Source organism: Lissotriton helveticus, chromosome 11, assembly GCF_964261635.1.
Source record: "Lissotriton helveticus chromosome 11, aLisHel1.1, whole genome shotgun sequence".
Taxonomy (NCBI): Eukaryota; Metazoa; Chordata; class Amphibia; order Caudata; family Salamandridae; genus Lissotriton; species Lissotriton helveticus.
Window position 1 is genome coordinate 7,975,170 of NC_136072.1, and position 23,570 is coordinate 7,998,739.

At 44.6% G+C, this 23,570-nt stretch overlaps 1 protein-coding gene across 1 annotated transcript in view; it reads right to left on the minus strand.

Moving 5' to 3' along the window:
* Positions 1-23,570, minus strand: part of LOC144792209 (putative cation-transporting ATPase 13A4) — a 325,411-nt gene that overhangs the window by 16,464 nt on the left and 285,377 nt on the right. Inside the window, exons 24-27 of the mRNA XM_078667110.1 lie at positions 18,812-18,908; positions 14,652-14,724; positions 11,643-11,817; positions 3,753-3,904 (exon numbers count right to left, since the gene is read on the minus strand). Coding sequence (XP_078523236.1) covers positions 3,753-3,904; positions 11,643-11,817; positions 14,652-14,724; positions 18,812-18,908 — 497 coding nt within the window. The remainder of the gene's footprint in view (positions 1-3,752; positions 3,905-11,642; positions 11,818-14,651; positions 14,725-18,811; positions 18,909-23,570) is intronic.

A 23,570-nucleotide genomic window follows, 5' to 3' on the forward strand; every position in this document is an offset into this window, starting at 1 on the left:
GGGGGTCAGCGGACCTGGCACAGAGGTACAAATGAACAAACAAACACATTTATGAACAGCTACAGCGGGGTAACAGGCAACAACAGTAGGCAATGAATATGAAAAAAGCACAAGAAAAACGGCAGATCGGCGCCACGAACAGCAGCAGCAAGGGGGCACACACACAACTGGAGGGCCGTGCGCGCGGGGGTGTCCTGAGGACAGGTCACACTCACCTGCGCCGCGCGGTCCCCATTTAAGGCCGAGTGGGAGGGAGGAGCAGCTGGGAGGCGGGAGCGGGGAGGGTACAGAAGAAAAGGGGGCAGGGCCGCGAACTCACGGCGGCGGGGAGAGGGGGATACACCAGGGGGGGTGAGCGGACCTGGCACAGAGGTACAAATGAACAAACAAACAGATTTATGAACAGCTACAGAGGGGTAACAGGCAACAACAGTAGGCAATGAATATAAAAAAAGAACAGGAAAAACGGCAGATCGGCGTCACGAACAGCAGCAGCGAGGGGGCACACACACAACTGGAGGGCCGTGCGGCGTGGGGGTGTCCAGAGGACTCCTGGACTCTGCTCACTGCAATCTGGGGCACAGGTAGGCTGCAACTCACAAGATGGAGGAGTTTGATTTGGGGTACACCCAGCAAGGGACAAACTACAGAGGTTGGACTGCAAATCCCACAATTCAACACACTAAATGGAGGAAATCATGGGCAGGAAAAACCACAAATTTAAAACACAACACAGATGATAAAATATGCAATTACAGGCAGGCTCAAACTACAATTTTTAACTGTAACAACCAGAGGCATAGACAGTAAACACAGAAAGTGAAAATTGTTTTTTAAACAACTTTTTGTCTTGGGAAGAGACTGCACTAGTCTGTCTCCTTACCACTTCCTGGACTCTGCTCACTGCAATCTGGGGCACAGGTAGGTTGCAACTCACAAGATGGAGGAGAATGATTTGGGGTGCACCCAGCAATGCCTTAAAGGGCCTGGGCAGGTGTGAGAGGAGGGCTCAGACTTGCAGTTTGAACAGCTCACAGAAGCACTCTCTGATGTAGAAAATCCCTGTTGCTGGGGGGGGGGCATAGGTAGCATTCTTTGCTTGTCTTGAATTAATGTGTACGATATACTGCTTCCAACCAATTGATTTTGAAAGCAATCCAAATACAAATCCAAAATCTCTGTTTCGGCACTATCTAATAGGCCGTAAAATCACAGTTATCCTAAAATGCAATACAATACATCATAAAGCAATTTAAAAACATTAAAGTATACATTCAAAGAACAATTAAATAAGCCAAAAGCAATAAAAAATGGAATCTTGTCTTGTTTTATGGGAGTTTACACCATGATTGCATTATTAGTCAGTCGACTAATTGCCCCACCCTGTATGATCCATTTGTTGTGTTGGATCCGGCACCAATGCTCCTGTCGATGATGTGAGTAAGAAATATTGTCAACATTGTCTCTATTTATCTACTAACTGATTTAGTAACTGTCTTAATTGTGGAGCATTCAGCTACATCTAGATGAAGAAACAAACCAGGCAACACTGGCCAGGCAGCCCCTGGATTACTAAAGGGATCCAGTCTGACCTTCCTCACCCATGCCTGGTATCTCACCAGAATTTGTAGGAATTAAGTTTCATATTCTGCAGGAAGAGGAGCAGTTTTATATGCATGAACGTGACTAGTGATTGGATCTACAGAATTGAGTAAAAGATTTCAAAGAGGCATGCAGCATGTGCCTTTACAACAAAGGTTACTGCACCCATCACCTTGGGATGTTCCTTACTGTGAAGTGTTGCGTTAATGGTGTCCTGAAGTTTACTCTTATCACAACAGGTTGTGCTATCATTGTGAAACAAATTCAGAATGAGATTCAAAGCACAAATCAAAATGGGGAATAACTGTTACTAGTCAGGTGCCTGACAAACCCACAGCAGAAAGGAGGTTTCGGTCTGAACTGAGGAAGGAAACCAATATTACTATGGATGTCTCTCCTATTAGTAATACTAGCAATACTAGAAAATTCGTATGTCATTCAAGATTACCCACAAATTGGCCCCACTGATAATGTCTGTTGGAATTCCATTAAAAAAATGGGGCCCAAGACCAGGTTTTCTAGACCCCCCCCTGGCAGAAGTGCAGGCTTGATGCCAACTTACCAATCAAAACAGGAAATCTGGTGCACTGAAGCCCCCGACCCACCTGAGCAGGGCTCGAGGATGGTGGATTGTAGGCAAAAATCTGTCCAGTGAGTCTCACAGGATCATCTCAAACGCCTCCCTTCTTGCCTCTAGCTAAACCGTCTCAGCCCCAAAAGGACCTTTATCGGTTTCTAAGGTGGCCTCTCACTGCATGTCATAGTTGAACAACAGAAGGGTTGTCCATATGGAGAAGGCTGTTGTCTATCTCTATACTCAGTAGTTATGGTGCCCGAAAAAGCTGATATCCGCGAGGCTGTCTTTGAGGTGGGAGGCTGAGGCCTTCACGGGGGATGTTTACAGCTTCTGCTTCCTTGATCCAAGTCCCCCAGGAGGCCAAATATGTCCTCTATGCCTTACACTTGTTTGTAACCAGATTAAATGCACATTTCTGATTATTTTCAAAAGGCCTGGCCTTACATTATATATTCTCAAATAGAATAATTAACCTATTATTCTTTTATTTATTTAATTTAATTTTTAAAGTTTTATATAGCGCGAGCTAGACCCTGAAAGGGTATCATAGCGCTTTACAAATGTTACATCAAAGTGAAGAACTAGGAACATGTATAACCTTAATACATAGATGATGACAGTACTTGTCGTCGATCATATCAAATGAATAGGGTGAGAAAAAAAATTGGGAACATAAATATGAGTGGATCATAGGAGAACATACACGTTTTCAATACACGTTGCATATCCGGTGGGTATTCAGGAGTGCGTTAGCCATTTCACACTAAGAGTCAAGTGCGGATCCTGGTAGGTGGGCTGCGTGTGGTAAGGACCGAATTAGCTCAAGAATTGGGATCCGGAAGAAGTTTTGTTTATCAAAAGAAATTGTACTTCTTTTTTGAAGAAAGTGATTATTGCACCTTCGCTTAATTCTCTAAGATATTATAGATCATGTGACTACATATATACGAATGAATAACCTCTAATGTATCAGACTATAATGCTTCTCGTAAGGTATACACACTCAAACATATGAAACGAAGTGGGGTAAACATAAGCAGAAAATATGAAGACTACATATTTTTGGGTGGTAGCTCCCATCTACCAGACCCCTGTATTTCCATGGGGTGGTAGCTCCCAACTAGCAGTCTCCTGGATTTCCACTGGGTGGTAGCTCCCACCTACCAGACCCCTGGATTTCCACTGGGTGGTAGCTCCCACCTACCAGATCCCTGGATTTCCACTGGCTGGTAGCTCCCACCTACCAGACCCCTGGATTTCCACTGGCTGGTGGCTCCCACCTACCAGACCCCTGGGTTTCCACTGGGTGGTAGCTCCCACCCAATGGACAGTGAGCCCCTTGATCTCTAGGGCCGCGGAGAATCATAGGCTACAGCCTGTCTATAAGGACACAGCCCTGTCACGCTTATTCACAACTGGTCATGAAATCAGGAACCAATGAGGAGCAGACATAATAAACAATCAGACTCCTTCAATGCCCTCACCCCTCAAAGAGCTGTCAGCAATCACTGTCATGGAGCCCTTGTGCATGCATTTGAATAATACTAATACATTACTGAAAATGTGCACTTACAGTTTGTATACAGAGGCTTTCTGAAGGGCTTCCCTTTGGCGAACACAAACGCTGCAATGATCAGGGTTCCCTCATAGAGTGGAAATAAGGTGGTGCCTTCATAGTTCGTAAACTGTGACCTCGCCACGTCCAGGTTTCCAGTTAGACAAGCGCTGAACAGAAATAAAAATAAATATATATTATTCCATTTCTGATCAGATGTATGATGCTAAGTTTGTACCTGGGAAACAAGAAGAGGCTAGAAAAAGACTCACTGTGCTATTGTTTTGGAAATATAAAATAAATATATATTACAAGGAAGTGATTCACTTAACCCCTTCGGTGCTCATGACCAGCTCAGCTCGTCATGGCATACACCTCTCAGGTGCTCATGACGAGCTGAGCTCGTAATGACCACACTCGTTTTTATTGCTGTCCAGCACAGCAGAGGAATTACTCCAGCATCCATGTGGTTAAAAGCAGTAAAGAGCATTTAAAGTGAAGTACTTATGGCGAAAAGGGCATATATCGGTAGGAGTCTGTACCTAATGAAACATATTCTGAAAAGGGTATATATAGGCTATCTGTTTTTAGGTTTAAACCTATTATAACTGATAAAACCCCACAGAAAGGAAAATAGCCATAACCGGTGGAATCATATACACACTGAAAAAAACCTTTACAACCACAAATTAAGTGCCATTCAAAGAAAGGAACAGATGAGTGAGAGAGTCATTTTTATTTCTTCCTGAAGGGGCCAATACAAGGTAGCATCGAGAAAGACTGGGCTAACATTATTCTGCTTGAGTTTTGTTGTTTAGAGATATCACTGAAACATTGTCTCTTCTTCCTTCTGCTTTTATCAGTTTTGTGATCTTTGGTCTAAAGATGCAGTGTTTAGATGCATGTTTTAGGTCTTATTTAGCTACTTTATAAACTGAAGAGAATTGGGAAATATCAAAACCATATTTGATATTTTGGCTACATTTGATTTCTCTGATAGGTAAGATGGCTGGTTTCATAACAATCTTTACTAATATGTACCATCACATTTACCCAGAGACAGCGAGTAGGTGAAATCTTTTGATACATCAGCCCCCTTTTCTAGCCAGTCAGTATTGATGGTAAGTGAATTGCTCAACACCCCAGGCTTTAAACATTCAATGAAAGATGTAGTGACAGGTATATATGAAAACAATGTTGTCACCAAGTATCTGAGATAGTGGTGAAAACATGACACCAGACATTTGGTAAACATGAAACGCAGTGTCACTTGGAATTCTGCTGAAAAAAGTTCCTACCACGTTCAATAAAGATTGGAGTGATAGTGTTTGTATTAGCGGTAATTCAGCTATGTATATGAAAAAGTTGTATGATGGCCTGTCAAAATCGATACCTGAACTGAAGTGCTTCCCTTAAAGAGATCCTTGTCACTTGCTAGATGGTATGCTGAAAGCATCTTTACATTCTTTAGAGATAATGAAGAATGCTGTTGACTTTATAGTCCATTCTGGTGCAGTAAAAATGAGTTAAACCTCATATACCCTCTGCATACGCTATTTATACAGATGCACTATCAGTGCAGAAGGCAAGCAATGATTGAAATTAAATTGAAATTCCATAACAACTGGAAAAACACTATTTCTGTTCTTTTTAATGGCGCGAAAATGTGTAAACACTGATAACCCCTGTTTTTTAAGGTATTGAAAAAACTGTAAAAACCCCACCAGAACTTACCAAAAATAGAAACTGAAAACAGGAAAGCTTAGGTATATATGGCAAAAGAGACAAATAATAATAGGACTGTTGGAAATGGGATCCCTGGCTGGCCAGGGCTTTCGCCAAAGTCAGTCAGAGACCACCACTCCCAAGTCAGGGCAAGGGAGTTACACGCCAAGATAACCCCTGCTCACCCTCTAGGTAACGTGGCGCGAGCAGCAAGGCTAAACTTGGAGGGGATGTAAGTTAAGTATTTGCGCACGCACCCCAACAACAACATCCAGGACCCACCACAAAGGAAACTCCACACAAGGTTATATAAAAATAGCCTTTGTATTACACCAAAACACATTAGATAAAACACACACTTTACAATGTGCCAGAGGCACGGGCAGAATTTACAGGGGATATTTACACGACAGGGCCACCTGGACCACTGTCAGGAATCAGCACTTTTAAAAGTTACAATACAATACTTATAGGCCTAGAACTTAGAACATAGAGCCTATCGGACAGTACCTCCCATCCTGGTTGCGTGGGATAATGCGAGTGACCTCCTTAGTAAACTTGAGCGGGCGGCCCAGCGAAGCGGCACGACTCGGGAGAGTGGTGCAGCTCGAGGCTTGAGCGGGCGGCCGGCAAGGTACAAGCGTTTCTCTGGGGCGACCAATGTGTGCGGCTCAGAAGAGGAGGGGAAGGCAGGATGCGGGCGACCCAGCGAAGCGGCGCGGCTCAGGGGCGAGCGGCGCTGCCCGAGGCTTGGACGGGCTGCCGGCACGAGCTGCCGAGGGGGACGAGCGAGGCACACTTCAGCGAGGCCCCAGGGGCCCAGAGAGATCAGACAAGTCCCAGCAATTTGTCAGGGGAGGCACAAAAGAGTCCACTGGTCCTGGGACTCTGGTCAGGGGGCGAGCTCAGTATCAAGCCCTTGGAATATCACTTAGACCATAACAGAAAATCACTGTAGCACAATATAAAAATAGAGCACACAACCAGTAACTACCACCTACGCAATCCTAACCACCTTAGGAACAGGTCACGCAGGGGGCCAGGACCTCACTAGCACCACCTGTACTAGCAAGCACATAACACATGATGCAATGCATAACATTCATTCAGAGGTGTAAGGGAAACACATGACGCATCAACACACGTGCAGCGGTGTAAGGAACAAGGCACATGATGCATCAACACATTCAGAGGTGCAGAACACAGGGTGCACAAAACATACTACACATTGTACATTTCCTAACACCCAAAAGCAAAAGGACATAGATCATAACAGCATCTAAACCTCAGTTAGCGCATAAATCACCTTTAGCGCAGAACTCACAAAGTCCAGGTTGCGCCACTGCGCCAGAACCTAAACGTAGCAGCTGCCCACTACTTGCTGGGCAGCTGAGGGACAGAACAGGGGGCCTAAACGCTGCAGCTGGCACTAAGTGCTGCGCAGCTGGGGAAGGCCAGGGATGAAGGAGTGCGCCTCACTCCTAAAGTCCACAGTACATGTCCCTAGGGAAAGAAATACCTACACGGTGCAGCTGCCCACTACTTGCTGGGCATCTGGAAACTCATCTGCGCCAGGGGCCCTCACTGGCCCCTCAGGAACAAAAACTGCATCAACTGTGGGAGCCCTCTAGGCTCTAGAACATCACTTGCCCATTGTTGGAGTCACGGGGCCCTCGCCCTAAATACTGATGCCCACAATGTGGGAGCGGCCCGCTGCCATCGGGGCCGCTCGGTGCATGAGGAGAGGGGCACTGTGCCTTGAAGGCACCCACAACATAGGGCCCCCTTCCCTGGGGCTCTGCAGGGGACACTCAACAACGTTGGAGCGGCCCGCTGCCAGACGGGGCCGCCTACAGGGCGGGACTTCGGGTTCAGGGCCGCACAGTGATTGGCCGATGGCCCTAGCACTTCCGGGTCGCCGCGGGCAGCGCGGCGGCCCGTTATCAGACCTGCAGAGGTTGGAGGGCAATTCACCGAGGGGTGGGCTCCCTCGAGTGAAAAGGATCACGGGGATGAGCTCCCATTCTCTGGGCAATGCCGGGTGGGCACCGGCTGTGGATCGCGGAAGTCGGCAAAAACAGCGGAGTGGGCTCCCGCGCCGATCCTCACGCAAAATGCGTGCAAACAAACGCCGGGTGGGCACCGGCCTCGGAAAACAAAGCGCTCTCAGCGCTAGCGGGACACAAAGCGCTCCAATGCGCCAGGGACAGCACACAAGCACTTCCAGGCGCCAGAAGCCACCAGTCAAGCGCTCCCAGAGCCACCAGACAGGACAAAGGGCCTCCAGGCGCCTCAGGGGAACACAAGTCCAGCAAAAGTCCAAGTACAGCGCTAGAGGGGGAATAAACGGCGCTCCCAAGCGCTATAAGGAACCAAAGTCTAGCAAAGCTCTTCAGAAGTCCAGAGGCTGGGCAGGGCCCAGGGGAGGCAAGCCTTCCCCCCGGGCCCAAGCAGCAGCGCGCCCCTGGCAGATTCAAGCAGCAAACAAGAACCCTTTTTCAAGAGGTCACAGCCTCTTTTTATACAGACAAATCCTTTGTCTAAGGGCAGGGTGGGGGCAGAACCATTCGCAGCTGGTTCTTGAGTACTCTTGATGGCTCAACCACCAATTTCATTCACTGGGGAGGCTAGGGTCATCAGTCACACCACAGGGGGGCGAAGCCAGCATTGTGTGGGGAAAACCCAGCCCATCCAGGACACAGGTACACTCCTCCCACACATCACTCATGCTAATCTCACACTCACCACCGGGCAGACCCATCCAGACTTCCTGGAGCCTGGCATGCCAGCCACCTCCAGCCAATCACGCTCCAGCACCCTCACTGCACACATATCTCAATGTCCAGAAGTAGCACTTCCCTTCTAGACACATACATGCCGCATACACCATCTCGCAGCATTCACTCTCACGAGTTCACACATACTAAACTCGAGCCTGCACTCCCCACGCATCAGGAACTACCAGGGACACACACATTCCCCATGCATTCATATGGGAGGGCAGGCCTATCTCACACACGCACTCCAAGTGCGCACGCACTTTACACTGCGCCACAGTGTCAAAGTGCGCAAAGACCAGAAATCACTATAATTTAAGGCAAAAAGTTCAGGGGTGAACCTGCCACAAGGCCCAAGTCCAACAAGGACCATATACTAATAGGTGCGTATACCGAAAGAGGCATATACCTAAAGCAGCATATACTGATTGGAGCATATATACTAAAATATAACAGAAAGGGAATATACCGATAGGAGCATATACCGAAAGAGGCATATAGCAGAAAGGGAATATACTGATAGGAGTATATACTGAAAGAGGCATATTGTTACAGTGGCATATACTAATAGGACCATAATCCAAAAGAGGCACATAGTAGAAAGGGAATATACTGAGAGGAGCATATACCGAAAGAGGCATATAGCTAAAGCAGCATTCACTGACAGAAGAATATCCCGAAAGGGGCATATTGTTGAAGTGGCATATACTGATAGTAGCATATGTCGAAAGAGGCATATATCAGAAAGGAAATATACTGATATGAGCATATACCCAAAGTGGCTTATGGACAAAGTGGCATATACCGATAGGAGCATATCTGAAAGAGGCATATACCTAAAGCAGCATATACTGAGAGAAGCATATACCAAAATAGCCATATAGCAGAAAGGGAATATACTGATAGGAGAATAAACTGAAAGAGGAATATAGCAGAAACAGAATATACCAATAGGAACATACACTGAAAGAGGCATGTAGCTAAAGGGGCATATACCGATAGGAGAATACACGAAATTGACATAGTAAGAGGGGAATATACCGATAGGAGCATATAACGAAAGAGCCATATTACTAAAAGTGACATATATTGATAGGGGCATATAACTAAAGCCGCATATACTGATCGTGGCATACACTGAAAGAGGCCTATAGCAGAAAAGAATATACTGATAGGAACATACACTGAAAGAGGCGTGTTGCAAAAGGGACATATACAACGATGGATGGATGCATGCTGTTTAACACTTAATGGAGAAAAGACAGTCATGGCAGATGGTAATGACTTAAATTGATCGACTCTGGATTGTTGGCCAGATTCTCCAGGTTTTTATCCCCAACCTAAATCTGCTGTAAGAAATCTAGTAATGTGGCTGGACAACACGTTCATATTTGAGACGCAGGTAAAGATACTAGCAGCTTGCTGCTTTGGATTATTTAGATCACACGAAAAAGAACAGGGTATTAAGATCCCTCAATGAATCATTATTCAGAGTTACACATCTTCTCGCTGAATACATCAAGATGTCATCGACAAATATAGTTGAAATATTCATTCTTTATTTCTTGCTTGAAAATAATAAGGACATGGACAGCCCATGCCTGAGGTCATCAACCACGTTTGGTTAAACTTGGTTTCCTTTTCTGACTCGTGGTATTCTCTGAATATGCCACCAGGTTCGCTTCTCCTTGAACTCTCATCAATTTCAACATGACCCTCAGGTGAAGCAGTTGCTCACAAAATGGGGCCCGTACTTTGAACAAGAACCAATGAAATGGGATGTGCATTCTCATTCACTTGAGATTTCTACATGCACATCACACTCACCTGGTCAGATAGGTGAGCTAACTGCCTTCTCTCAAGATCTGCATTCAACCAGAGGTGGCCACCCTTCTCCAGGTCATTACAGAAATGTTTTCGAGTACTGGACCTTTGTGTGAAAGTCAGTCGGCACAACCTCAACATCATCTCCTACGCCGATGACACCCAGCTGATCCTCTCCCTCACCAAGGACCCCCACACCGCCAAAACCAATCTTCATGAAGGAATAAAGGCCGTCGCTGAATGGATGACGAACAGCCGACTGAAGCTGAACTCGGAAAAGACAGAGGTCCTCATCCTCGGATCCACCCCTTCGGCCTGGGACGACTCCTGGTGGCCGACCGCACTCGGATCTGTCCCAACACCCACCGACCACGTAAGCAACCTAGGGGACATCCTCGACTCCACCCTCTCCATGACTAAACAGGTCAACGCCGTTTCCTCCTCCTGCTTCAACACCCTCCGCATGCTCCGCAGGATCTACAAGTGGATCCCCACTGAAACAAGAAGAACAGTCACCAAGGCCCTCGTCAGCAGCTGGTTGGACTACGGAAACGCCCTCTACGCAGGAGCCTCGGCCAAACTCCTGAGACGGCTCCAACGCATCCAGAACGCCTCTGCACGCCTGATCCTCGACATCCCTCACCACAGCCACATCACACCCCACCTGAGAGACCTGCACTGGCTCCCGGTCAACAAGAGGATAACCTTCAAGCTCCTCACCCACGCACACCAGGCACTGCACAGCACCGGACCAATGTACCTCAACAGCTTCTACACCCCCACCCACCAGCTCCGCTCCGCCAACCTCGCCCTCGCCACAGTCCCCCGCTTCCGAAGAGCGACCTCCGGTGGCAGGTCGTTCTCCCACCTCGCCGCCAAGACCTGGAACACACTCCCCATCCACCTACGGCAGACCCAAGACCTGCTGACCTTCAGAAAACTCCTCAAGACCTGGCTTTTCGAGCAGTAGCAGCATCCCCCACCCCAGCTCCTTGAGACCCTCACGGGTAAGTAGTGCGCTTTACAAATTATATGATTGATTGATTGATTGATATGTAGAGTTGATGATGTAATCTGGAGCATGGGATGGATGAGTAGAGCTAAGGATGGAATGTCGGGCTATGAAAAATGACCAGCACTAGATTGAGAGCTCCAGTGTGTGCAGCTGGATTTGCTGTTCACAATAAACCCACTTGAAGAAGAAATTGGATGGTTTTATTCCTACACTTTCTGGCCCTTGTAGACTTGTTCTGCTTCAATTGACAATTAGACTAGCATCCCTGAAGCAATGATTTGTGGAACAATTGAGGACTGGAGACAGTGTCCATGATTATTTGGAGTGAGATGGCTACCCTAGTGTATCACTCGGCTCACACCCCAAACAAGCATTGTCCCTATTTCATCTTTAGGATATTGAAAAATTGAATACCATTCAGTTTTACAGTCTTCATTTACAGTGCTATGAAATGGAGAAACTGCAGCAAGAAACAATACATAAAGAAAACCACTGCATTAAAAAAGCAACCGACCACTGCAATTCCTAAAATGAAATGCAACAAGTCACACCAGAGTTGGTGTTTACCTATGGATATTTGTTGCATTATACCACGGTTGCTCCAGAACGGATGCATAGCCAACGACCTGTATGATGAAGGTAAAGAGCGTGTGCAGACATATCGACAGGATAAAAGGGGGTGACATCAGTCGGTTTGTAGGTCTGTATGGAGATAACTTTGGGTTGGCACCATTCAGACTTACTGAAAGAAAAGAAACATGTACGAATACATTACACTTTGATCCAAACACATCCACTGTCACAGTAATTGCTTCTTAATATCCCCTAAAACATATACCAGGTCTCCCACTGCAGCTTGTATGCAGTGTTACACTGCTAATTCGACTTGGCAAAATAAACATCTTGCCAGGCCTAAAACTTCCTTTTTATTACATATGACTCCCCCATAAGGTAGGCACGAATCAGTCTATAGGGAAGGATGCATTGTATTTAAAATGTAGGATGTGCACATTTATGTTTTAAATGTCCTGGTATGGAAAGCTCACAAATTTATTTTTCACTAATGTAAGGCTTACCTTTCCCATAGGAAGACATAGGTATCCCTTATTTTATTTAATGAGAGGTAACTTTTGTTTGGGAGCAGATAGAAATATCATGTTTGGTCTCTAAGGAATTGTAATTTAAAATCCTCTTTACCGGTAAAGTCAGATTTTAAGTCATAATTCTGAAAATGATACTTTTAGAAAAAAAAAGATTTCTTGTACTAACCATCTGGTGCATTCTGTCTGTTTCCTGGGTTGTATGACTAGGTGTAGTCGGTAATTGGCCTTTGTGTACTCCTCCCAGACAGCAACACAATAGAGGGACTGGGTGTTGGCAGGATAGGGGGTGGGGAAACTGTGCACAATCCTACTTGCGCTTCTAAAACTCTGCCTCAGCTCACACTCAAAGAACTTCACACTAGCTTATGGTGCCCCAGACAGCCTGGGAACAGGGCAGGAAGGCAAGACATTCCAGACACATCAGTGGGAAGAAAACTCCAGAAATTTCTTCCATCTCAATGTTGGCGCCAGGTATAAAAATAGGACCCTCAGACCCCCTCTTCAGTTCACCTTTGGGCTGCTGTAAGGGCTCTCAGACGACTGCCTTGCTATCTGTAGCCTGCTATGTACTTCAGATGTCTGCCCTGCTGCACCACAATGACTACCTTGTGGCCTGCAGCCTGCCCGTGCCCTGAGAGGACTTCCCTGCCACCTGAGACCTGCTGATCTGCTTTCCTTCTTGAATCCAAGACTTCCAGGGTGATTCCAAGAGCTAGTTGGCTGGCTTCCTGATCAGAGCTCAGGGACAGGAATGGCTCCAACCATCTTGAACCCGCACCTAGACCCAGCCTGAGTGAATCCTGATCCTTCAAGTGGTTCGTCTCCAGTCCTGGACCCATAGATGTGGTGCTAAAGGAGCCCAGATAGCCCAAATCTTGGGAGTTTTCTGCAAAGAAAAGAACCTTGAGAACCAAGATGAGACCAGGATCTATGTGCTTGGCGATCCACCCAAGGAGCATTGTTGGTCGGTCTGATTTTGCAGCAGCTCCTGCTACAATATTTTCTGCAGCAGTAAAACCTGTCTTTACAGAAAGGGTATTCAGGTTAGTGGAGCCCTTGTCAGATACAGCCTGCAGCCTGGTCCTCTGGAGACTTTTGAATTCTGTAAAAGAGACTAAGCCTGTACATATTAATCTTCACCGTGACTTTGTCCACTGGCTCCCTGATGATGATGCCTCCTCCTCGGACGCCACCTCCTGACTTGCCCTGCTGAAATTTACCTTCTCAGTAACTTTAAAAAAGAATTAATTGAAGCCCGAAGAAAAGCAGAGACTGGGCCCAATCCACTTCGTGTAGCTGAACCGCGCATCATCGCAGTCGGCCATGAATTTCATTTTATACAGCTAGCCCATGTTGACTTTTTCCCCCTTCTCTTTCCCAGCAGTTTTGCCCTGGGCCAGGATGCCAAATGGCATCTTTGTTGAGCTATGTAAGTACATTCAATAAATAAATTCATTAATATCATCTTAGATCCTAATAGATTTGTTGGCATTTTCATCAGAAATGAATGTCTCATGATCCACATAACCATTTTTTGGAATATTGGTGTTGTTTTAATCATATATGTATTTCTTCTTTTTTTGTTAAATTGGTTTAGGATCATTATTATTTTATTTTCTTCAATGTTCTTTTGGTGCTGAATAAAACACTATACACATTTCTCTGTCAGTATACCAGCTACTTTATGGCATTGCTATAACAGGTTAAGCCAAGTATTTCTAAATGAAACTTTTCACCACAAAGCCCATTTTACTAACTTTGTGGCAATGAGTCCATGTCTTTTTCTCACCTCAGGTAATGTTCCAGAATCTCATAATGGGTTTGACATCACTTTGGTGATTGGTGACCACACTTTGTGAGCAATTCGGATAGAGGCTTTTGTTCTTAGTTTTCACCTTTTTAAGATAAACCTAGGAATGGATTTTCCTATCAAAGGCAATCAGGTTGTATTTGTTTTGCTTTATGGATTGCGGTTGGTACCCACACTCATATCTCTCTTTCTGTGATGATGCCGGTTAGTCTACATAATGGAATTAAATGAAGAGAGACAATGGCTTGCTTCTGCTTTTGTGTATGTCTATCTTATCTGATGAATGAAGAAATATTTGTGTGTGTGTGTGTGTTTTGTTCTTAGGGTGGGTGTAGGAATTTAGGGGTGTGTGTAGGCTTGTGTAGCTGGATACCAAATATACTACCCCTCAGAGACACCACCAATGACATGACTTTTGCATTTGCCCTCTGGTTTCTCAGTCATTACCAATAGCCTGGTTCTTTGTGTTGGCACTGAGCTGATCACTGAGTGATTAATCTTTGCAATAGGGTAGCATGTTGTATATTTTCAAATGTATATGTTCATGTGTAATACAAAGGTTTGAGAAATTTCACAAGTGGAATGGGGCTACCACAAACATTTTTTAATCTCAGGCAATAAGAATAAATTTGAATTCATGTTGGACAGCGTGTAGAATCGTACTTGTTAAGCACACCCCTGTTGAGATCACCAGATCAACAATGAGGTTCTGGCATCTTCCAAAGAGTCCAACGTGCTGTAATAGTGGAAGAAAAACAGGACAAAAAATAAAAAGTCTAATATTGTGAATATCAATGCACACATAGTTAGTTCATTGTGTATCGAGAGAAGCTATCATGTACAATTCAAGTAATCAATTCAGATTATCTAGTTCAATATGTATATCTGAGCTGCCCCTTAAACTTACATCAGTCTAATGATTCATTCTAGAGAGTAAACATTACAGTCATGCACTTGGATGCAAAATTCAAAAATACTATTTTGTGTGCACTTGTGCACATCTGTGTAGAAGGACACAACAGTGGAGGTAAATGAGAAGATATCAGTTGTAGCCCCAGATGTAAAGCTGCGCTGTGACTGATGGGGACTGCTGATTACATGCACTATTGGTCAATTGTAATAGATGCACATGATGGATGAGCAGAAACATACAAGCAAATGGATTCATAGGAGGGCACAGCCATGCAACAAACATGGAAGTAAATCTCTACAAATGGGATCTCTGACTGTCTAAAATGCCAACCTTCATCTCCCGGCTTTTGGAATTTCATCATTTGCTCCTACAGGAAACAGCACAATTTTTGCTGTGGAGTTTGTGGGGCTGGGGGTTGTTCTTGTTTATATCATGTTTATAGATTTATATAAAAACATCTTTACTAAGTAAGAACACCAATGCTAACAGATCCAAAGGTTTCTTGACTTCTTCCAATGCAAACTCTGTCAGCTGCAGAAGAGCTACTAGGGCCAGGGACACCAGATATGCAGCACAGCAACAGGCCCAGGTGAAGACGAACAAGAAGCTAGCCCTGATCTCAAACAGCTGTGCTTCTCTTCCATTAAACTCTTGTGTTTAGGGGTATCCTGGGGGATCCGGTGATCCTCTGATCTCAATTGGGTGCCATTTTTCTTAGACCGTACATGGTGCAACATTAAAAAAGGCTGAAAAGTGCTTAGAGAGGATGAAAAAAGCAAAATACGCCCACACTCGGACCACTCATTTGACAATTTGGAGCAGGCATGGAGTAAATCGAAGGAGTTTGGTTTCTGGAGTATAACCAGGTGTACTAGAATTCTCAAAGCACAGGAACCTATACGCTACATTAACAAAAGGTTGTTTAAATTGCACCTTCATTGCTTTATAAGGATGTTTAGGAACCCACATCAACCATCTTCTTGTTGGTCCTGTTGAGCATGCCTTCCATAGCTGTGATGGTAAACAACTGTAGGATTTGTTTGCTGCATCATGGAGATTAGACTATCACCAAGACTGTGCTCACAATACCAGCTCCGATGCATCCAATGCTTGCCTTCTGAGGTTCTTCCACAGATCCTTGAGCTTCTAAAATGTCCAACTCTCCCTTTCTCCAGTCTCACATGTCTCAAAAACTTTCATTGTCAGGTCAGGTTCTCCTCTAGGTCCTATGTCCTCTGAGACTTAAATTTCAGGATTCACGTAAATTCTTCTTGCCTCCAGGTTTTCTATTCTCATATGCACAAGGCTTCCATACTTATGTTTCTACACCCTCTAAGACTTCCATGGCCAGATGCTTCTCCAAGTCATGCTGTCATCAAAGCCTCCATCCGCGTGCTTTCATTAGGTTCTCTAGTCTTCAAGGATCCGGTTCCTAGGCTCTTTCAAGGTGCAATTACTTCTAAGGGTGTATACATCCTTGGACTATCCCCTGCATATCTCTGTTTTGGAATTAATGGTTAACTCTTACCTGGGGATATAGAGCACATTTAATGTGTAATACCTTTGAATTTTCAGCTTTCAAAAAGACCCTTCCTCCTCAGCTAAATGTAAACACCTTAAGACTGGGTTGGTCTCATCTTAATCTTTGCAGAGTTTACTTGAGCCTTGCATTCTTGTGAGAGCAATACAGTGTGTGAGTTGGGTAGGATGACAATTACCATATAAGTATAATGAGAAAATTCAGTTTGTTGTGATTACAGTGAATCCTAAGGAGGGACAGTTTTAGGAAATGAACATGGTTTTAAATAAAACATATGTTTTTTTCCTGATTTGTGGTTTTTTCTAGATTATCAAATGTATTCCATGGCTCTACATTGAGCTGTCTTACTGCTCTCATTGTGAAGCATCCCTTTGAGTGACTAAATGTTACACCTTTCTGAAAAAAACTTCCTTTCTTGTTTTACTTTTTGTATTCCCTATGTTATATGTTGTCTAATCCTATTTTTTAACCTGCAGGTCCAGTGCATCTTAAAGGTGGAATGGGGTCCCCATGCCCTGATAAATTTGCAAAAAAGTGAAGTGGCAATGAAACGTGTCGGTCGTTCAGCTTTAACTGGTCTAAACGTGGTATGGTTTTTTAACTATAAGTGCAGGCACTACTAATTAAAGACAAGTGCAGTCTGCTCTTCGGTAACTCATTTTTCAGTTTTGTAGTGGTTGTTAGGAAGAATGCTCTCCTCTCTAAACGGGGATCGGTAGGGAACACATACGTTTAGATGTGCACTGTATACTGTTAGTAGTTTTTTGGTCACACACATATATTCCTTTCTCACTCATGTTCTGGGTGTTTTCGTTCCTTTCTAGGAAAGTGCGGATGATGAGAGAGTAAGCAATTTGGCGAGAAACCGCCAATCACTCCTGGGTGGTTGCTTACGAGAGGCACTTCCTAAACACACATTTTTTACTTGTCTTAACATTTGTAAGAATCACTTTTTAGCACAGGAGCTGCATTTCTCTGCACTTATAAACTTGAAATGGTTCATTAGTAGGTACTAGACTGTTCCCCATGAAAAAAGAAGAAGTGGGGTACCCCTACAAATTCCCGCATGATGTGTAACGTGCAGCAAGGGCTTTTTTGGATATGGTATAGTTGAGTGGATGGCGCTCTTGATACATATTTCTTTCTCTGAGGCTCCTCTTTGATGAAAAATGAATATTACAGATCTTGTTTCCTGGAGAATAGTGACAGCTGATGGAAATCTGAATGGGTATGTATCAAGCATGCTGATGCCATGTGTGTCCGCCCTCATTCACATGCATGTCAAAGCAATTAATCTGTTTGATCATATTTTTCTGACATCACACTTTTCCCACTCATTGTTTTCTATGTGACAAATAAGGCGTCAGTAGTGTCACCATTTTATATGGTGAATGTTCGTGAACTTTTCGGCAAATTATGCTTTACACACTGCCTCTAAGATAAGCCTGACTGCTTGTGCCAAGCTACCGAGTGGGGGAGCAAGGGTTATTTTTCGAGTGTAACTCTCTTATCCTGACTAGGAAGAAGGATCCTTACTTGGACAAAGGTTCTTCCCTCTGCCATCTAGAGACCCCATTTGTAACAGTGTTCCTTGAGGGTGAGGTTAGTGTCCAGGGTGAATTTAATTCCCTCAGCATTGAGTGAAAGTTGGGGTTTGAAGCTGTCAAGGTTCGTATCACAGAGCCAGGTTTGTACTGTTGCCTATTTGTCGTTCTTTGCAATTAAGAGGAAATCTGTCTTGTTATAGTTGAGCTTCAGGTAGATGCTGGACAGCCAGGTCTGGAAGTTGTGCAGGTAGTGTTTGAGGCATTGGATGTCTGAAGCAGAGGAGACTTTGAAGTACAAGTAGGTTGAGTACAATCTGCAGTGAGTGTAAATCACTATCTGAGTGTGTTTCTCACGCTCCAACAATTATAGTCCATCAATCTGTCTTCAAGTGACCCCCCACTCATCTTCAAATATTCTCATTTACCAACCTGGAACAATGCACATCACGTCTATGAGGTTAAAATGTCAATTTCAATAAAGTAAAAAACTTAATTACAAATAAATAGCATCCATTTGCATCACAGTAAGGGAAGAACCATAGTTTCAGTAATCTGAACTGTTCCGAGTATGTGCACTGGCGACCCTCTCTATCCTGTAATAACAAACGATGAGGTAATACCAGGGGGACAAAATAGGAGTTTAAGGGTACTGACAGGTTCTGTTTCTTCACAGATTCCTAGCTGATGATATTTCATATATTCCATAATTACAAGGATTTACAATGAAACTTCTCATTCCATTTTCCTGTGTTATTCCACCCCCCCCCATGTTGATTGGTCTCATGTAAAACATATCAGACGCCACTGTGAGTTCAAAACATACCCAGCTGAGTAGAATGAGGCAGATCAGAGTTGCAGTTGCGTACAAGGACATAAACTTAAACACCGCAAATGAGGTCACAAGAGCACAGCGCCCCTCCCTGGAGGGAAAACACAAAAATCACAAGTTGATTAGGCAATCAAACAGTACTTCAAAGCTTCTATCCCCACTACCAGTTGCAAAAGCAAAAACACATGTTTACAGCAAGCACAGTCCACAGTTTATTTATGTTGTGGCTATAAGTGACACCTACAGGACCTAAGGGTGTCAATGCGCTATAAATGTGGAGAAAACACTACTAACCACTCATGATCGGTTGTCTGCATGAATGAAAACTTCCATAAATGCTCTGGGTTTGCCCAGCACATCTCCTGCCATGAATTTAGGACAAAGCACCACAGTGTAGGTGCACAACTTAACTGTGAAATTGACGGATAATTGTAAGGGCTTTGTTTACCAGTTCCCTATTGTTTGTTATAGACACTGGGCAACTTCTTCTCACCTCTACACTGCAATATTCCTTGTCCACATAACAAATCTGGTGCCAGCTCATTCAGGTTTAAAGGTGTTTAAAGTTGCAAAGACTTTTAGGCCAGGTGCATAATTCAAATTAGGGATAACAATACATAGCCCGAGCACACACTAACAGGCACATGCATCAAAGCTTTTTGCGATGGCAAACGGTGCGATTCGCAAAAAACGGCCGTTTGCGATCGCAAAATGAACTTTTGCGATGCATCAAGGGTCAAGGCCCTCACTTTGTGAGAATTCGCAATTAATTGCTAGTTCTCAAATTGCGATTGCATTTAAGGAATCGCAAATTGAGGTTCCTTAAATGCACTGCATTAAAGCAAAAAAATCAGCGAATGCGCTAATAGGGGGAGCAAAATACGATGAAGTTGAACTTCATGGTAATTTGCAAAAACTTTGAAAAATGCACTTTTGTGTCAAAGTTTGAACCAGAAGAATATGCTGCAAGTTTCATAAACTACCCTACCACCATGCCGGTTCGACTTCTGTCCCGGCAATCACTACAAGGATATCACCCTTAATCCGTACTCTGTGTAGCAATAATATCAAAAATACATTTCTATAGTATGAGTATGATGAGTATGAGAGGTTTATCGATCTCTATATTGCTCTTATATGTAGCCTCCGTATTCTAGTGTCCTCAATATATATTTTCACGCAATGTATATATCCATATCAGATAGCGTGAGTACCCGCCATCTACAATGACACAAAGTAAATATACCAATGTAAATAGGGCATAGATCAAGTGGAAGTATTACTGCCGACCATCCAGGTCTTCTAATCATATGGATCACATATCCTATGCTGCAAGCTGTCTTACCTCCAACGAGGATGCCAGTAGACATCCTGCCGATATTCATCTCTCCTGCCGCGTACGGCTCCCGGATGTCGAAAATGGCATATTGGGTTCTGATTTAAATACCAAGCAATACTGAAGCAGCTCCAAAGCGAGTGCTTCGATGATCCAGGAGCCATCTTAGAAGGATAATGTATCTCAAATATAGAGCATCTGGGCACCATGCACTGCAAACCATGGTCGTGAACAATTTCTTCACTCCAATATTTAGAGGTTCTAGCTGAGACCGATGTCACCACCTTATAGAATGACCAAAATTACCCTGACAGTCTTTCTACCCTCCAACTGCAGATAGGAGTTTGTTATTTCCAATATGCCCTCACAGAGGATAGTATGGCTAATAGACACAAGATTTTTTAAAACAGTAAAAGGGGTGTGGGTGGCCCGCTCAGACATCGTTCTGAGCTCTCACCCCAAATTAACGCCAACAGTCTTTCTTTCCATCTGGTGGCAGATAGGAGGTCTTTACTTCCAATATGGCCCCCTGCGGAGGGGACAAAGTCAGCTGGACACCAATATATCTGTGCCTTATAAAAAAGGGGTTTGAGGGCTGTTTACCCACAATTTGCCCAAATGGTCCGAAAAACTGTTGTGACGATTCAGGACTATGAGCAAGGCACAATACATGGGCAAGCTGACTCCCCCCTTTATAATTTTTAAGACTTTTGCCCCCCCCCCAGTATCTAATGGCATTTTTGTTCCCTGCGGGACGATTTAGAGTCAGTGCCCAGCGAGCAGGAAGACTGTTAACACTTTAATGCCTGAGTGAGAAGTCCCCACCCCCATTTTAATTTTTGGGCCTATTTTTCCCTGGTGTTTAGCGGGCTTTGTGTTGTATGGGGCAGAGTTTGGGGTAAATTCCCTCAACACACCATCAGATGTGCAGAAAATCCACCGTGTTTTTTGTATTTTTATCCCATTTTCTGTGGTGTCCAGTGTCTCTTTCTGTCCCTGGGGCAGATTTTGGGTAGTCACCCACAATCCAACTCCCGGAGGTGCCAAAATACTTATGCCCGTATTCTTGAGTGAGAGCCTGGCACGATGCCAGGGTGAGCCACACAACACACCTTTTTTGGGGGAAAGAAAAGGGTGTGGGGGCAGCACTCAGCATCACGCAGTGCTCCCACCCCAGAATAGGTGCACAAATCTTTCTGCCCCCTAGTGTGGATTGAAGGTGTCAACCCAAAATCTGCCCCGGGAGACAGAGTGGCCCCTAGGACACGGGGGGAAAATAGTCCCAAAATAGGCTTTAACTTTTGTAAAGGCTGTATTTGCCAGTCACATACTGACTTGTCATTCTATGTAACACTGCACTTTAACGAAATTCAGCAAAATACCATGAAATTTTGAAAAGTACAGCAACTACAGATATCACTAAGTTAAAATGCCTTATAACTTACAGTATACTTGCTCACCTTACCTCTAGAACCCACGAGGATCATCTGCACACCATAATGTGTAATCCTGCCAAATTTTTATGAAATCCTCTAGTCGTTTTCATGCTACACATAAGTTCAAAGTCTATGGGAAATGCATTGGTGCCGAAACACGGTATGGAATACCCTTTTTTCTTTGGACCCCCTTGAGTATTTCCGTGAAAAATGCATACTTTGCTTACATAGAGAGAGGAATATGTCTGCAAAGTCTATTGGAGATTAGTCAACAGGCGCAAATCAAAATTCAGAGGTTTCCCATGTCTGGGAATCCTAACTGTGACTACAGAGTGGCTGTCCAGTGGCAGTCACCACTGGGTAGTTATAGTTAGGATCATGTTTCCATATGTTGCTAATAACTTTGGCACCTTTTGACGAATCTTCATGAAACTTTCCAAAAAAATGCAACTTTTGAAATAGTTTGCACATGGAAAGTTTTAAGGTGATCAATTAAGCCGGGTCACGCACCCCCTCCCCCCTAAAACATACCCAGGCTGATCCCCCTGGCCCAACCCCCCCTTTTAGTAATAGAAAACGGTGGGAACCATCATTTTCCAAAACATTTTACCACAGGCGCACGGCACCTCAGTGAATTCATGGCAATTGTTTTTTTTAAATGGTCCCTCTGGGATCTCACCACCAGGCCATGAGGCCCCATCCCCCAGGTCTGATAATTTCATTAAGAAGGGGGGAACGCAGGCCCCTCCCCAAGTGTCAAAGAGGCCCTGAGGACGACGTCCCCCAGGGCTGATAATTTCATTAAAAAGTGGGGTCGCGGGGGCCCCTCCCTAAGCCTCCAAGAGGTTTTGGGGACACCATCTATCAGGCCAGGTCAGTGACAGTGTCTCGGGGTCCCCAACACTCAGGACACCATCGGTTTACCTGCCATCAGCGCAGGCAGGGAAATCCCTACTGTTCTCCAACCAGGTGAGAGCACATAACTGCTCCCGCCCGGTGGGAGACAAAGTATTTCCTTGCCCGTGCTCTCGGGCAGGGAAATGCTTTGATAGCTCCCACCGCACAGGATCAAAAGAAATCTGCTCCCATGGGGTTAGAGCAATGCTGGCAATCCCCATGCACACACGATGGGTGCAAGCAGGGGATCAGGTGGAACTTTGGGCGCTCTCGGCCTCCCCCGAGAGATTGTTGGGAGCAGAGGGGGAAGGGAGAGGGAGAGGGTTTGGCTGCCTGTGTGGGTGTCGGCCAGAGTGTGGCCAACACCCAGCAGTGCAAGGCCGAAGGCCATGTACAGAGTGCGGTTGACTGCCTGCAAGGGGTTGGCTGCAGGGCCTGGCTGTGCACAGAGGGTGGTTGGCTTTACTTATGGTAATAAAATATTACTTACGTTAAAAAAGAAGCACAGAAATTCACTGAAAAAAATAAAGGTTAAAGTAAAGTTATTGTTAAATTAAATGTTCAGTAACAACTTAATGTTTTAACTCTAAAAGCCACAGAATTTCACCAGTTACTCGTTATAGTTATCTCGAGTAACGATAACTTATGCCCTAAGGTAACTATAACTCGCACACTCTCCATTTACTGCTAATTACCTCACATATTACATTATTCATGACATCTTCCTTGACATCAGTAGTAATCTCACTGCAAGTGAAATTATTGATGAGAAAAGTTTCCATGGAGGGGGTGATTTGCGCCACCTTGCTTTACTCTGGAGTTATCAGGCCTTGCGTGGCTTGAGAAATTGCATCTCAAGTGTTGCATTGCTTTTGCACCCAATTGCATGCTGCAAAAGTGACACAACCCTATGATAAATATGGCTATCTCTTCTTACTCCTGACGCACCACATAATTTCGATATAGACATGAGGCTTATAGTTTACATTGTTTGAGTTTGGGGTGATGAGGCAGTTATCCTAACCACTGCCAAAAGGGTGTCTTCCTATATGCTCAGGGGCTGTGTTCTCTTGAGGTGAACTTT